The 12,401-nt window shown below is 50.6% G+C and overlaps 1 protein-coding gene across 1 annotated transcript in view; it reads left to right on the forward strand.

Annotated features, from left to right (window-relative positions):
* The first annotated feature begins 12,189 nt into the window (after window positions 1-12,189).
* The window catches only part of CUX2 (cut-like homeobox 2), a 349,283-nt gene continuing 349,071 nt past the window's right edge, over window positions 12,190-12,401 (forward strand). The window contains exon 1 of the mRNA XM_011997935.1: window positions 12,190-12,375. Within this exon, the coding sequence (XP_011853325.1) occupies window positions 12,190-12,375 (186 nt within the window). The remainder of the gene's footprint in view (window positions 12,376-12,401) is intronic.

The following is a 12,401-nucleotide window of genomic DNA, read 5'->3' on the forward strand; positions in this document are numbered from 1 at the left end:
CAGAGCCACCGCCGCAGGACTGGCCGCCCGCGCCGGCAGACCTCTTCTCCTCGGGCCGGGGTCTCGGGGTTCGTCTTTGCTTCTTGCCTTTACCCCCCTTCCACCCCATTCCCAAGTCTAGATGCAGACGGGCGGTGGAGATGGGCCCGGGCGCGCGCAAGTTTGCGCTCCTGTCTCCAGGGCGGTGGAGAGCCGGGAGCAGCGCAGAGCAGGTGACTCCCAGCCCTCGGGCCCATGGGAACTTTTAAATGAGAGATTTTCTCGCTTGTTCTGCCTCCTGCGTTTCTCCCCGCCGCTCCCCTTCCGTCCTCTCTCCCGTCTCTTCTTTCTCCCGTCTCTTCTTTCTCCCGTCTCTCCCGTCTCTTCTGTTTCTCTCATCTCTTCTCTGCTCTTTCCCTCTCTTTCCCTAGGGCGACTCTTCCAAACCCCATCACTTTCTCCCCATCCTCCCTTTGTGGGAGTCTGTGTGCCTCCCCCAGATTTGGAGGTATTCTCTGCAGACCCGCTAGGAGCCGGGGTTGGGAGGCGGAATCTCAGAGAACGCACCGTGGAGGCGCAGCTCCGGCCTCTGTTCTATCCCGGGGTGCCCCGGACGCGCCTGGCAAGGCCCCCCAGCCTTGGAGTCTCGCAAAGTCTCGGGGGGTGCGGCGGGGATCAGGGGCGGGAAAATGGTGCGGATAACGGGGCGGTTAGAGCATCCTGCCTTGACCGTGACATTCGCGGAAGACGCGAGATCATCAGTCTGGAGATAAAAAGGGACCCACTTTTTTTTTTTTTTAATCCGCCGGCAAATCTCGTTAAGTTTCTTCTGATAAGTGGTTTTAGCACCCGCCGCTTCTCCCCGCTTCCCAGTCCCCGTCCTTCCAAACGCCCCGCTCCTCGCTCTCCCCCTCCCCCAAAGCCATTGAGCTGGGGAGAAAATCGGGGCACTGAGGCATGCAGTTAATAACTGCCGAGTGCCTTGCAATTCCGGGTCTGCACTCGAGTTGGGGCTACAGTTTGGTGGCCAACTGAGACGGGCAGGACTGCGAGCTGTGCCTGCCGGCTTAAATGATGCTAAAGTGGCCTTTCTGGAAGAGTGGGGGTTGTGGAGGCAGAGAGAGAGAGAGAGAGAGAGAGAGAGAGAGAGAATTGGGCAGCCACATTGGGCTTGGCACGAAGGCCAATGGTAATCGTATTCCCTGCTAATGTTTGTAAATGAGACCCGGGCACGGCTGGGGGACAGCGTCTTTATTTATGATTGATGTTCTGTAACATAAGGAATGACAAGAACGTGGCACACAAGAGGAGAGGAACCAGAAGGGCTGGCGAAAGCCCTTTGCAGGGTCCTATTGTTATTCTGGGCTGGAGAAAATTTCCGCGGCGAGATTTACAGCGCTGGTATTTGCTCCCTGTCGGCCGGAATGTCAGTTAACACAATTTTCATTAGATAACTCGTTTTCAATCCGGGGAGCTCGGGCTGCAGCCCGGGGAGAGGCAGGGGCTGGGTGCTGAGGGGTGGGTGCGGCTCCCGGGGGGCTAATGTCTGAGCTGGGGAGGTTGGAACCTCACTCTCTTCAATCTTCTACCCAAAGGGTCTTTTGTAGAACGGTTGAGGTCACCCAAATCTTGATTCCAGCTGGACGCCCATTGATCTGGGAACCCTTTGTTAGCGTTTTAGAAGATGCATAGATGGAAAGCAAATTTGAACTGGAAAGGATGAAGGTAAGGGGTGGTGGAGGGGTTTGTTCAGGTGATGGGGAGATAGGACCTAGACCTCCCAGCCTACAGGGTGAATGTGTGAACGGGGGGGTTGTTCGTTAAGACAATGGCTGGTGTGTCTGGCACACCGGAGAAGGCTCTTAGGGAAGGGGGGTAAACTCATTTACATCGATATTAAGTGGAGGGGGTATCCCTGTGGGAGTTTGCAAGGCAGCACACTTCTAGAAAGCAGAGAAATAAACGTGGCAGCCGTGGCCGCGTGCAAACATTTTGGCCCTCCATCTGCTGTGTTCACCACCCCCAGCCTGAAATCTTCAGTTGGTCCCCTGGCCAACAGGCCGCAGCTCCCCACCCCCACCCCACCCCATATCCTCACTGATGGCATTTTTGTTGGAAGTGGATTAGGAGCCTAAGCACTTTGGCCTGGGATCCTCTCTTGTACATAATGCCAGTGACTCCTACGACACATTTTTATTTTCATTTTTCCCCCTCCCCTGCTTTCCTCTTATAGGGGAGATAGACAGAAAGGAGAACTTCTGCCGGCTTGTTCTGAGATCCAGGTAGGAGAGGCAGGTCCCCAGGCCCAGGCCTGGGCAGCCAGAGAGCCCTGGTCCCACATCCTGAGGCTGAGCTGCCTGTGATGGTGAGGAGGTGCGTTGCTTTCACTCCTGGCTGTTCAGGTTGAATGGTTTCTCGCAGCGTGGTTGCTGAGCATTAAAGTGGCCTAGGCAGCATAGGCCGCCCCGTGTCCCCAGGCCATACCACGTCGCTGACGCCGTACTGATCCTGGCAAGAAAGGTGACCTTGTACCAGCCTGGCGTCCAGCCCTCCGGAAATGTATATTTTTCAAAAATGGAAGCGTTCCAGTTATTATTCCTTCCAGCACCGTCTCTGTACATAGCAGGGCTGTTTTCCTAGCCTGGAAGTCAGTCAACAACCTTAATGACTTTGGGCCGATGGTAAAGGTGATCTGAGATATGCCACCCTACTCCACCACTCCTGAAACTACCTCCCCCCATCTTTGCTTCTTTTTTGCCTTTGCTGCTAGCAGCTCAGGAAACGAGAAGAAATAAAATTCCATCCAAAGATAATGCTAGGCATATTTCATTTGGTTATAAGATTGCTTTATGGTGAACATTACTAATGCAGTATTTTTTTATGGCTTTTCTGTGTATAATCGTCGTAACCGGATTCATACCTTTATGATTTTCTTTTTCTGCTTAACTTTCTACTTTTTTTACGATGCTCTGGGTCCAGTCTCCCATGCTGTCTTCCCTGACTCCAAAGAGAGTTAATTGAGCTAACAATGAGCTGGGGGGCACCCTGTCCAAATGAGGGTCCCCAGACCAAATGCTCATCTGTGTTTCTGGGGAGGAAGGAGGTTGGCCGATAGGATTACATGGTACTAATTTGGGAGGAAGGGGCAAATGCTGCTTCGGATGTCAGCAGTTGGGAGGCAGATCAACAGTATAAGCAAAGAGAGGCCGGACTTTTCCAAGGAGTTTGGAGAGACTTCCGGGAACACTCAGTCTCCTGGCGCAGGAGAGCAAGATGGTGCTTGATGGGATATTTTCCCCTGCTCAAAGTTTAGAAAAGAGCAGGGATGTGATTAAAATATTATAACCTTATGATATTCTGAAGTGCATAAATTTTACATATCAGCCACAGAGAGTTTAGACATCCATTAGAGCCTCTGACAGCTTGACTTATCTAAATGTGCTATCATTTAACAATGTGTCAAAATTCCTCTTTCTATAGATGACAGCAGTAAATAAGCTATCAGCCCTGTTGGCGGAATCCTAACTTTGGAAACTTCGCCATAATAGAATTACTGCCGAGGTCCAATTGCAGCCGAGGTGGGGAGCGTGAGCCCACAGAGCTTGGCATGGCTCAGCCCCCTGAGAGGGGTTGGCATTAGGTGAGGACCGCTCTGAGAATAAGACAAACCCTTGGACTCTCTTATAACTCCAGCCAGTGGGTGACCCCATTCCCTCTGCCTCTCCAAGTCCGTAGAACCCACACCCTGTGGCCCTTTTCTGCAGAAAGAGCTAGAAACAGGTGTTGAGAATTTATTTAAAGAACCCAGCAGCCTTTTCTGGGTATCCCAAAATTGTAGTTTCTCAACTTGACAGAGATTGCTTCTCAAAGACAGGCTCTCTCTTTGAATGCAAGAAGAAAAAACAAGCAACAACTCATCCCTCACTGGTTTTGCTGTTGGGGGTCTTGAAATTTCTTTTATTAATACTTGAATTCACTGTAGAAAATGGAGAAACCACGGACCAGCTAAAAGAAGCAAATAAGTGTCTCGGTGGGTTATTTCAGATGAGCACGGTGCTATTTTGACCAGAGGGAACAGCTTTTCTGATGCTGGTGGTGGTTTTTCTTTCTCTTTTCTTCTTCTTTTTTTTTTTTTTTTAAACTCTCCTGTTAAAAAGAGGATTCTATCTTCGAACTTGACATTCTGTCGTGGTAACCTTTCTTCCGGCAGATGGGATTTCAAACGTGAGCACCTTGGCTAGTGCTAAATATATGGTCCTGGATGATGGTAGACAGGGCTGCCCAGAAATTGTGGTTTTCTGTGCTACTTCTGAAAGGGCTGAATTTCCGGCAGCTTCCTGGCTATCTAATTCAAAGGCCGGGCCTGGCAGAGGTGAAGCATTGGAAGGGGACTCAGGTGGTGACCTGCCTTTGTTCCTGGCCTTGGGATTCAGGGTCCCATCTTCTGTTTGATATTTTTCCTCTGGAGGTGCTTGTTATTTATGATGTTGTCATATACTGGAGGGTGTTAGGGATGGTAGAGGTTGGCAGGGGGGAAGGACCCCAAGACCTGTATTCTGTGGCCTCTAGCGCTCCTGGGTGAACCATCCCACATCACAATTCTCCTGCTTCTTAGCCCATGAAGTCGGCTGGCTGTGCCCACCTTTGCTGTACGAGTTATTGTAAAGGTGAAGGATGCTGTCACCTTTGTGGGTCACTTAAATGCGTTGTCTTCTTCTTTTTTGTTTTTTCAAGATGGAGTCTGGCTCTGCCACCCAGGTTGGAGTGCAGTGGCGCAATCTTGGCTAACTGCAACCTCCGCCTCCCGGGTTCACGTGATTCCCAAGTAGTTGGAACTATGGGCGCACGCCACCATGCCTGGCTGATTTTTGTGTTTTTAGTAGAGACAGGGTTTTGCAGTGTTGACCAGGCTGGTCTTGAACTCCTGACCTCAAATGATCCGCCAGCCTTGGCCTCTCAAAGTGCTGGGATTACAAGCGTGATGACCTTGGGCCCCTCCCCTTCTTTCTCCATCGTGGTCGTGGTGTGGGGCTATTGACCTTTTAAGCAATATTTTTGAAACAAAAAATTCTGTCTAGGATGGAGTTACTTGGTTTCTAAGCCTCAATGAGCCCTTCACCAAAATGACTTGTAGTGTTTTGGAGGGTATAGACTTTATATTCCTATTATGGCCCAGGCGAGGTGGCTTATGCCTATAATCCCAGCACTTTGGGAGGCTGAGGTGGGAGGATTGCTTGAGGCCAGGAGTTTGAGACCAGCCTGGGCAACATAGTGATACCCATTCTCTACAAAAAATAAAAAAATTAGCTGGACATGGTGGCACCTGCCTGCAGTCCCAGATACTCAGGAGGCTGAGGTGGGAGAATTGCTTGAGCCCAGGAGGTGGAGGCTGCACCGAGCTATGATCATACCAGTGCACTCCAGTCTGAGCAACTGAGCAAGATCCTGTTTAAAAAAAAAAAAGAAAAAAAATATACTCCTATCATGTTTAGATTAAATTCAAATTCTTTTCCCCTGACAGATCCCCCAGGATCTGCCCCATTCTCTCGATCTCTCTGGCTCCCTCTCCAACCACTGTCCCACAGCGGCCTTCTCTTTGTCTCACAAACACATCAAGCACATTCCCACCTCAGGGCCTTTGCATGTATGCTTTCTTCTGTCTGAGACCCTTTTCCTCCCATCTCCCTGTGGTTGTCTCCTTCATCTCTTTCATTCTGAGCCCAAATGTCGTGACCACTTAGCCTAAAGAAAACTAAAGAAGCTTCCACCACTGGTTCCCCACTGTAATATGCAGATGTGCTCCCATATTGCTAAGGACACCCCAGAGGGTTTTGACCATAGAACCCTCTCAGGGTATGGTCTCTCTCTACACATGCTAGGTTTACCATCAGATGGGGCCAATCTTTTTCTGTAGAGTTGGATAATAATACACTGGGCTTCGTGGGCCATAAGCCTCCACTCTGCGATTAGCATGAAACAGCCGTAGACAATAAGAATGAATGGACGTGGCTGTGTTCCAATAAAACTTTATTTATACCAACAGGCAGGGGGCCGGATTTGGCCTGAGAACTGTAGTTTGCCTGCCGTGGGTCTACTGTTGTATGTCATGGCTGTCATATATAGGCTGTGGCATGGCTGAAGTTTTAACTTTCCAGTTAAGAGTATTAAAGTGGATCAAACTCAGTTCCCAAAACTTGTTCTTGACCCTTTCCCTCCAGAGAGAAGCATGAAGAGTCAGGGTGGTAAGAGGCCCCTGCCTGGCTTCAAATCCTGACTCCATTACCTACCAGCTGTGTGACCTTGGATAAGTCACTTAACCTCGCCAAGCCTTACTTTATTTGTCTTTAAATGGGACTAATAATAGTCTCCACCTTCTAGGTTGTTCAGGAAGATTAAACCACTTTGAACATGAAAGGGCACAGTGTGGGCACACAGTTGCTGCCCTGTGAGTCTGAGTGACTTCGTATTGTCATTGGTATTTTTAGAGTATGAGAGGAGAAAACCAAATAAACAGCAGTGGCTGGAACTTGCTGGCCTTGCAGGCTGTTTTAGAGATTTCTGGGCAAGTTTTCTCTTCTCTCTTACTCCATTGGGGGTTTACTATATTAGTATTGTACTAATATTATATGTAGTATCTTATATTTTGGGAGCTCTGACTACAGAAATTGCTGATTGGGAGCTATGTCTGGCCCATGGATGTGTCTGTTTAGATTAGTGTGATATTTAAAAACACTTTTGTGTAAGTTGTCAGCATTTAGAATGCAGGAGATTTACCTAAGAAATCCAGGTGACTAGTGTCCCCTGAAAATCAGGAGCTCTGGCCACACTGGGCAGGTCCAATGGAGAAGGGAGTGGAGACCTGGGAGGGACATTCCAGGCAGAGGGAACAGTCAGTGCCAGGGCCCTGTGCCAGGGGTCCTCAGTGGGTCAGGCTGGCTGTCAGGGTCCTGGGGAGGGTCTTCTCTGTAGCTCAAGGCCACAGGTTGCACCTTCCCAGTGCCTAGTTCCAGAAGAGGCTGCATTTCCAGAACAAATGAAAGGCTCCTGACTAACCCATGAAGATACCTGGTTAGTAGCGTTCAGAGCCTGCTGTCTCTGCTTCTTCCCAGGAGCCCACACCCCCAAAAATGGGCCTGTGGCTGTCCCCTGAAACCCATTATGGTCCATTGACTTGCCCCTGAAACCCCTCCCGAGCACACCCCAGCCTCTGCCAGTCTTCAGTTCAGCCCAGTGAAACAGCAGTTGCAGGATATGCATTTGTCATTAAAAAGAAAGAAAGAAAGAAATCAATCAATCCTTTGGCCTCTTTGGCCTGAGCTGGTCGTTTGCCCAGAGACGCCGGGGGGCCCAGCGGTGCTTAAGACTCTGTGAGCTGCCCGTCGCTCAAGCTGGATGGGGTAAATGGCTCCCCAGGAACCATTATGGTCCATTGACTTGCCCAGCCGCCGGTGTGGACCGTGGGTGCTGCGGATCCGGAGACCACAGGGGTCACAGGGGCCGCCAGCCCAGGGCAGATTTCCCTGAGTGGGGCCGTCACTCCTAGACCTTGCTGCTACAGACGCCTGCGAGTGTCTGTCATCCGCTACGAGTGTCTGTGGGTGCGGGTGTCCCAGGGGATGTGGTGTGCAGAATCAAGCCCTATACCCTCCACCTCCAAAGACTACCTGGACTCTGGAGCCAGGAGGCCAGGGTTCAAATCCCAGCCCTGCCACTTACCAGCTGTGTGACCTTGGGTGAGTCACTTAACCTTTCTGAGCCTCACTTTTCTCATATATAAAATGGGGATAATAGTAGTAGTCACCTCCTTAAGAATTGTTGTGATGACATTTATTATTATTTTTTTGAGACAGGGTCTCACTCTGTCACCCAGGCTAGAGTGCAGTGGTGCCATCAGGGCTCACTACAGCCTCAGCCTCCTAGGCTTGGGTGATCCTCCCATCTCAGCCTCTCAAGTAGCTGGGATTATAGGTGCACCACCACCACGCCTGGCTTTTTTTTTTAAATGTAGACATGGAGGTCTCACCATGCTACCCAGGCTAGTCTTGAACTTCTGAGCTCAAGTGATTCTCCCACCTCAACCTCTCAAAGTGCTGGGATTACAGGTGTGAGCCACTGTGCCCAGCCTGTTTTGAGGATTAAGTGAGTTAATGCATACGAAGCACTGAGATCCATGCCCAGCACATTGAAACATGATATAATGTTAAAATGAATAATAATTGCAATTATCCTTCACTCCAGAACTGTACATTCACCACTTATGGTATAATTAATAGTTATATATAAAAACACAAATACAATAACTAATAATTACGTATTAAAGATGATATAGCAAGCAAGGAAGGCAAGGTGCCAGCTCTCTCAGAGCCCACAGGCCACGGGATGAGTGGATGCACATGTCATTTCCCGGATGGGCAAAGAGAATAGATTCCAAGGTAGCATATGGCAAAGGAATTGCCTGGGTCTGGACCTCAGGGGATGCTTCCTGGAAGAAATGACCCTTCTGTTGAGATCTCAAGGACAAGGTTAGGGAAAAGCATCTCAGAAGAGGGAACAGCATTTGCGGAGACCCCGAGGAGGGTGGAAGAATTGTGCCTCCAAGGAACTGAAGGAAGCAGTATGGCCAAGGGAAGATTCTGAGCAGGCTATTGGGCCCGCCCCATCCTCACTTTTGCCACCTGCCAATGAGGAGTAGGGAGGGAGGATATAACATGACACTGCATGGCCGGGTGCGGTGGCTCATGCCTGTAATCCCAGCACTTTGGGAGAATGAGGCGGGCAGATCATTTGAGGTCAGGCATCTGAGACCAGCCTGGCCAACATGGTGAAACCCTGTCCCTACTAAAAATACAAAAATTAGCCAGGCGCGGTGGCTCACGCCTGTAATCCCAGCACTCCAGGAGGTACCATTGCTACACCCATCTTCCAGATGAGAAGACCATGCCTCTGAAAGGGGAAATAACTTGCCCAAAGACACATATCTAGGAAGAAAGGAGAAGAGCTGGGATTTGAATCCTAGTTGCCCGGTGCATACTCGCGAGATAGCAATGGTAGTAGGAGAAAGGCCATTCCATGAGAATGCATCGTGCCCATCTTCAACTTCAGGGAGTGTGATTGGCCCCCATGCTGTACTGGAAATCCATCCCATAGCTGGCCCAGCCAGGGGCAGAGTGCAGCAGAAATTCTGTTGCAGACTCGTACCTGGGACACATGGGACCCCCTGCTAACTCCATGGCAGTCTAGGAGCTTCCATCAACCAAACAACCTTCCTCCCGTCCTTCCGTCCTCTCTCTTCTTCATACTGGCTCCCTCCAGCAGGTGCAGACGTTGACCCTTACACATCTCTTTGCCATATAACCGTGCCTTCAGGTCTGTTTCTTGTCCCACAGGAAAGAAGAAATGGGATTGGGACATCTGCATGAGGCTCTCAGGGTGTAGGAGACTCTCCATTGAGGTTGCTGTCATGTCTTGGGGGGCGCCGGGGAGCCGTCACTCCCAGCACTGTCTCTTTCCTGGTTATCTGTCCTTACTTGCCCTCAGGCTTTAGGATCCCCCCATCCTATCCCCCTCCCATCCCCCCCACTCTCCCGGTCTTTACTCGAGCCCCTGTGGCCTCCTTGCTGTGCCTCAAACAAGCCAAGCATGTCCCAGCCTCAGGGTCTTGGCACTTACTGTTCCTTCTCTCTGAGACAATTTCCAGACACCTCCCTTCAGTTAGTTCGGTCCTCCACTTGAATACCACCTCCTCAGAGAGGTCCTCCTTGACTTCTCTTTCCAAATCAGCTCCCCTCTCCTCACTTTACCTCACCTGATGTGATTAATATTTATATGTATATTTATTTGTTCATTTGTTTACTGTCTGCTTCCCTCCCTGGGGAGGGCAGGGACATAGTAAGTGCTCAATAAATACTTGAATGATGGGGTGGCTGAATCCACAGGAGGGATGAGGTTGGGGGCGGTTGCCCCTTGGCTTCACCTTGAAGGGCAGTCTTGGGGGACCCCTGGCTCACTGGCTCTTGAAAGTTGCTGGGAATTGGGCACCGGCCTCAGGCCTGTGGCAAATGAGGGTTTACCTTTAGCTCCATCAGTCTCGCCTTAGGGTGACCCCACTTCCAACCTGGGAAGCAGCTCCCATCTAATTAATATATCTATTTATTAATTGCTGGCAGGCTGCAGGTCATAAGCGATGATTTGGTGGCCTCAGCCACAGAGAGCTGAAAGCATCCCTGTAACCTGTGAGATGGCTGTCATCTGGGACACAAGACAGCCAGTTAACGTCCTCGGACCCAGGTGACATTCTTCTCCTGATTCCCAGGCCCACTGGATCAGCCCAGCAGGCATGAGAATGTGGCCTGGGTCTTTGGGCAGTGATCCCAGGGTTGAGGGGCTTTCTTTCCCACCATGCCCAGGGACCCCTTGTTTATAATCAGGCAGGAGACCCATCTTTCCTTCTGTGGCTGGGCTCCAGTTTTTCTGTCTAGAATGGAGCATCCCTGGTTTGTTGAGACAGGTCATTTATTCATTTGATGAGCATTTTTCAGCCCCAGCTATGTGTCCCAAGCTGCCTGAGATGTTGAGAGTGTAGCAAAGAACAAAACAGACCAAGTCCTGCTCTCATAAAGCTTCTACTTCATAATCATTTGGAGGTAGAAGTACTTTTCTTCAAGGATCGTGAGAAGTAGAAAGTGACAGTTCCATGTAGACACTTGGCCTAGGGCTGGGCATGTTGTGAGCCTTTCCTAATGGTGATGATTATTAATTGCTATTTATTATCTTTATTGGCAGTTGTTACTGTTATCTTTCTTAAAATGGAAGGGCATTTCCTGTTGAATTTCAGTTGCCTCGGGAGCTGCACCTGCAATGATGGGAGCTGGGCTCGGAGTGGTCAGATCTTGCTTCAGACCCCGGTCTTGCCACTTCCTCACTGGGAGGCTTTCGGCAACTCCCCGGTTTTGTAAGCCTCAGCTTCCTCATCTGTAAAATGGGACTGAAACACAGCCCCTACCTCACAGGGACATTGAGAAGATTTGATTTGATGGAGAGCCCATAACACACACTTGGGACACCATCATTCCCCAATAAACAAGAGCAACTAGTATTACCTTTATTATTATTGCCATCATTGTTGTTTGTCATTCACCTCTGAGGCCTCACTGGTCAGCTCAGAGGTGCCCAAATCTGGGTGGAGCCTAGAGATGGATTTGTAGTATTAGCCGCTCAGGTATCAGATGAGAGAAGCTCACCTGAACTCCAGCCCGGCGCAGGAACCCCCACCATACCCTGTAAGGACAGGAATCTCACCTGGGTCTTTCTCCCAGCGCGGCCCACCCGGAGCCAGCAGCCAGCATCCAGGTGCACTGGCTCTTTGCAGAGAAGCTTGGGACAGGAGGTCAGACCTCCCTGCATGCCGCCTGGCAGGGCTTAGCAAGGCCGGGCCTGGCTTTGTGGGTCAGAAGACAGCTTGCGGAGAGGCCTGTGCAGGCCTGGAATTTCTTTAACAAATGGAGCTTGCACTCTTACTGCAATGCCAGACAGTGTTCACAGCCCTTTATATTGTCTTATTTTTAATTCTCACAGCAACTTTATGAAAGGAAAACTATGACCATTCCCATTTTACAGATGAGCAGAGTGAGGCACAGAAGGCTTAGTCCCTGGCTACATTGCCAGGAAGCAGCCCAGCCTGGACTTGAACCCAAGACCCAGGGCTGTTGGCCGCCCATATTCCTGCTGTGGCCTCACTAATGGCCAGAGGTGCCCCTCCCAGGACTGATGTCTGTCTCATGCCACTGCTGAGGTTCCCCCATCTACAGTCACTATGTCAGTATTTTTCTCTGTATGCTTTTTTTTGAGGCAGAGTCTGGCTGTGTTGCCCAGGCTGGAGTGCAGTGGTGCAATCTCAGCTCACTGCAACCTCCGCCTCCCAGGTTCAAGCGATTCTCCTGCTTCAGCCTCCCAAGTAGCTGGGATTACAAGCGTGCGCCACCACGCCTGGCTAACTTTTTATTTTCAGTAGAGACGGGTTTCACCATGTTGGCCAGACTGGTCTTGAATTCCTGACCTCATGTGATCTGCCTGCCTCCGCCTCCCAAAGTGCTGGGATTGCAGGCGTGAGCCGCCGCGCCCGGCCCCTTTCTGTTCTTTTTAAAAACCTTTGAAGATACTTTGCCACCGTCAACTCATGGAAATGGATTTGGGCCCCAAAGCCTGAGAAGCATGGGTCGGGGGAAGGTGAGAGAAAGCTCCCCGCTCCCAGCTGGGAGCGTGTCTCCCAGCCAGGAGAATGAGCGCCACCCGGCCATCCATCCCCGGCCCCGCTGGTCCTGGAGCCGTGTGGCGCGCCCTGTCGTCCGGCCTGCGTTCCGCAAGATGGAATTCTCGGCCGGGGCTGGTAATAAGCAGGTATTGATTGCTGCCGTGGTCATTAT

The sequence above is a fragment of the Mandrillus leucophaeus genome, unplaced genomic scaffold (assembly GCF_000951045.1).
Source record: "Mandrillus leucophaeus isolate KB7577 unplaced genomic scaffold, Mleu.le_1.0 Scaffold55, whole genome shotgun sequence".
Classification (NCBI taxonomy): Eukaryota; Metazoa; Chordata; class Mammalia; order Primates; family Cercopithecidae; genus Mandrillus; species Mandrillus leucophaeus.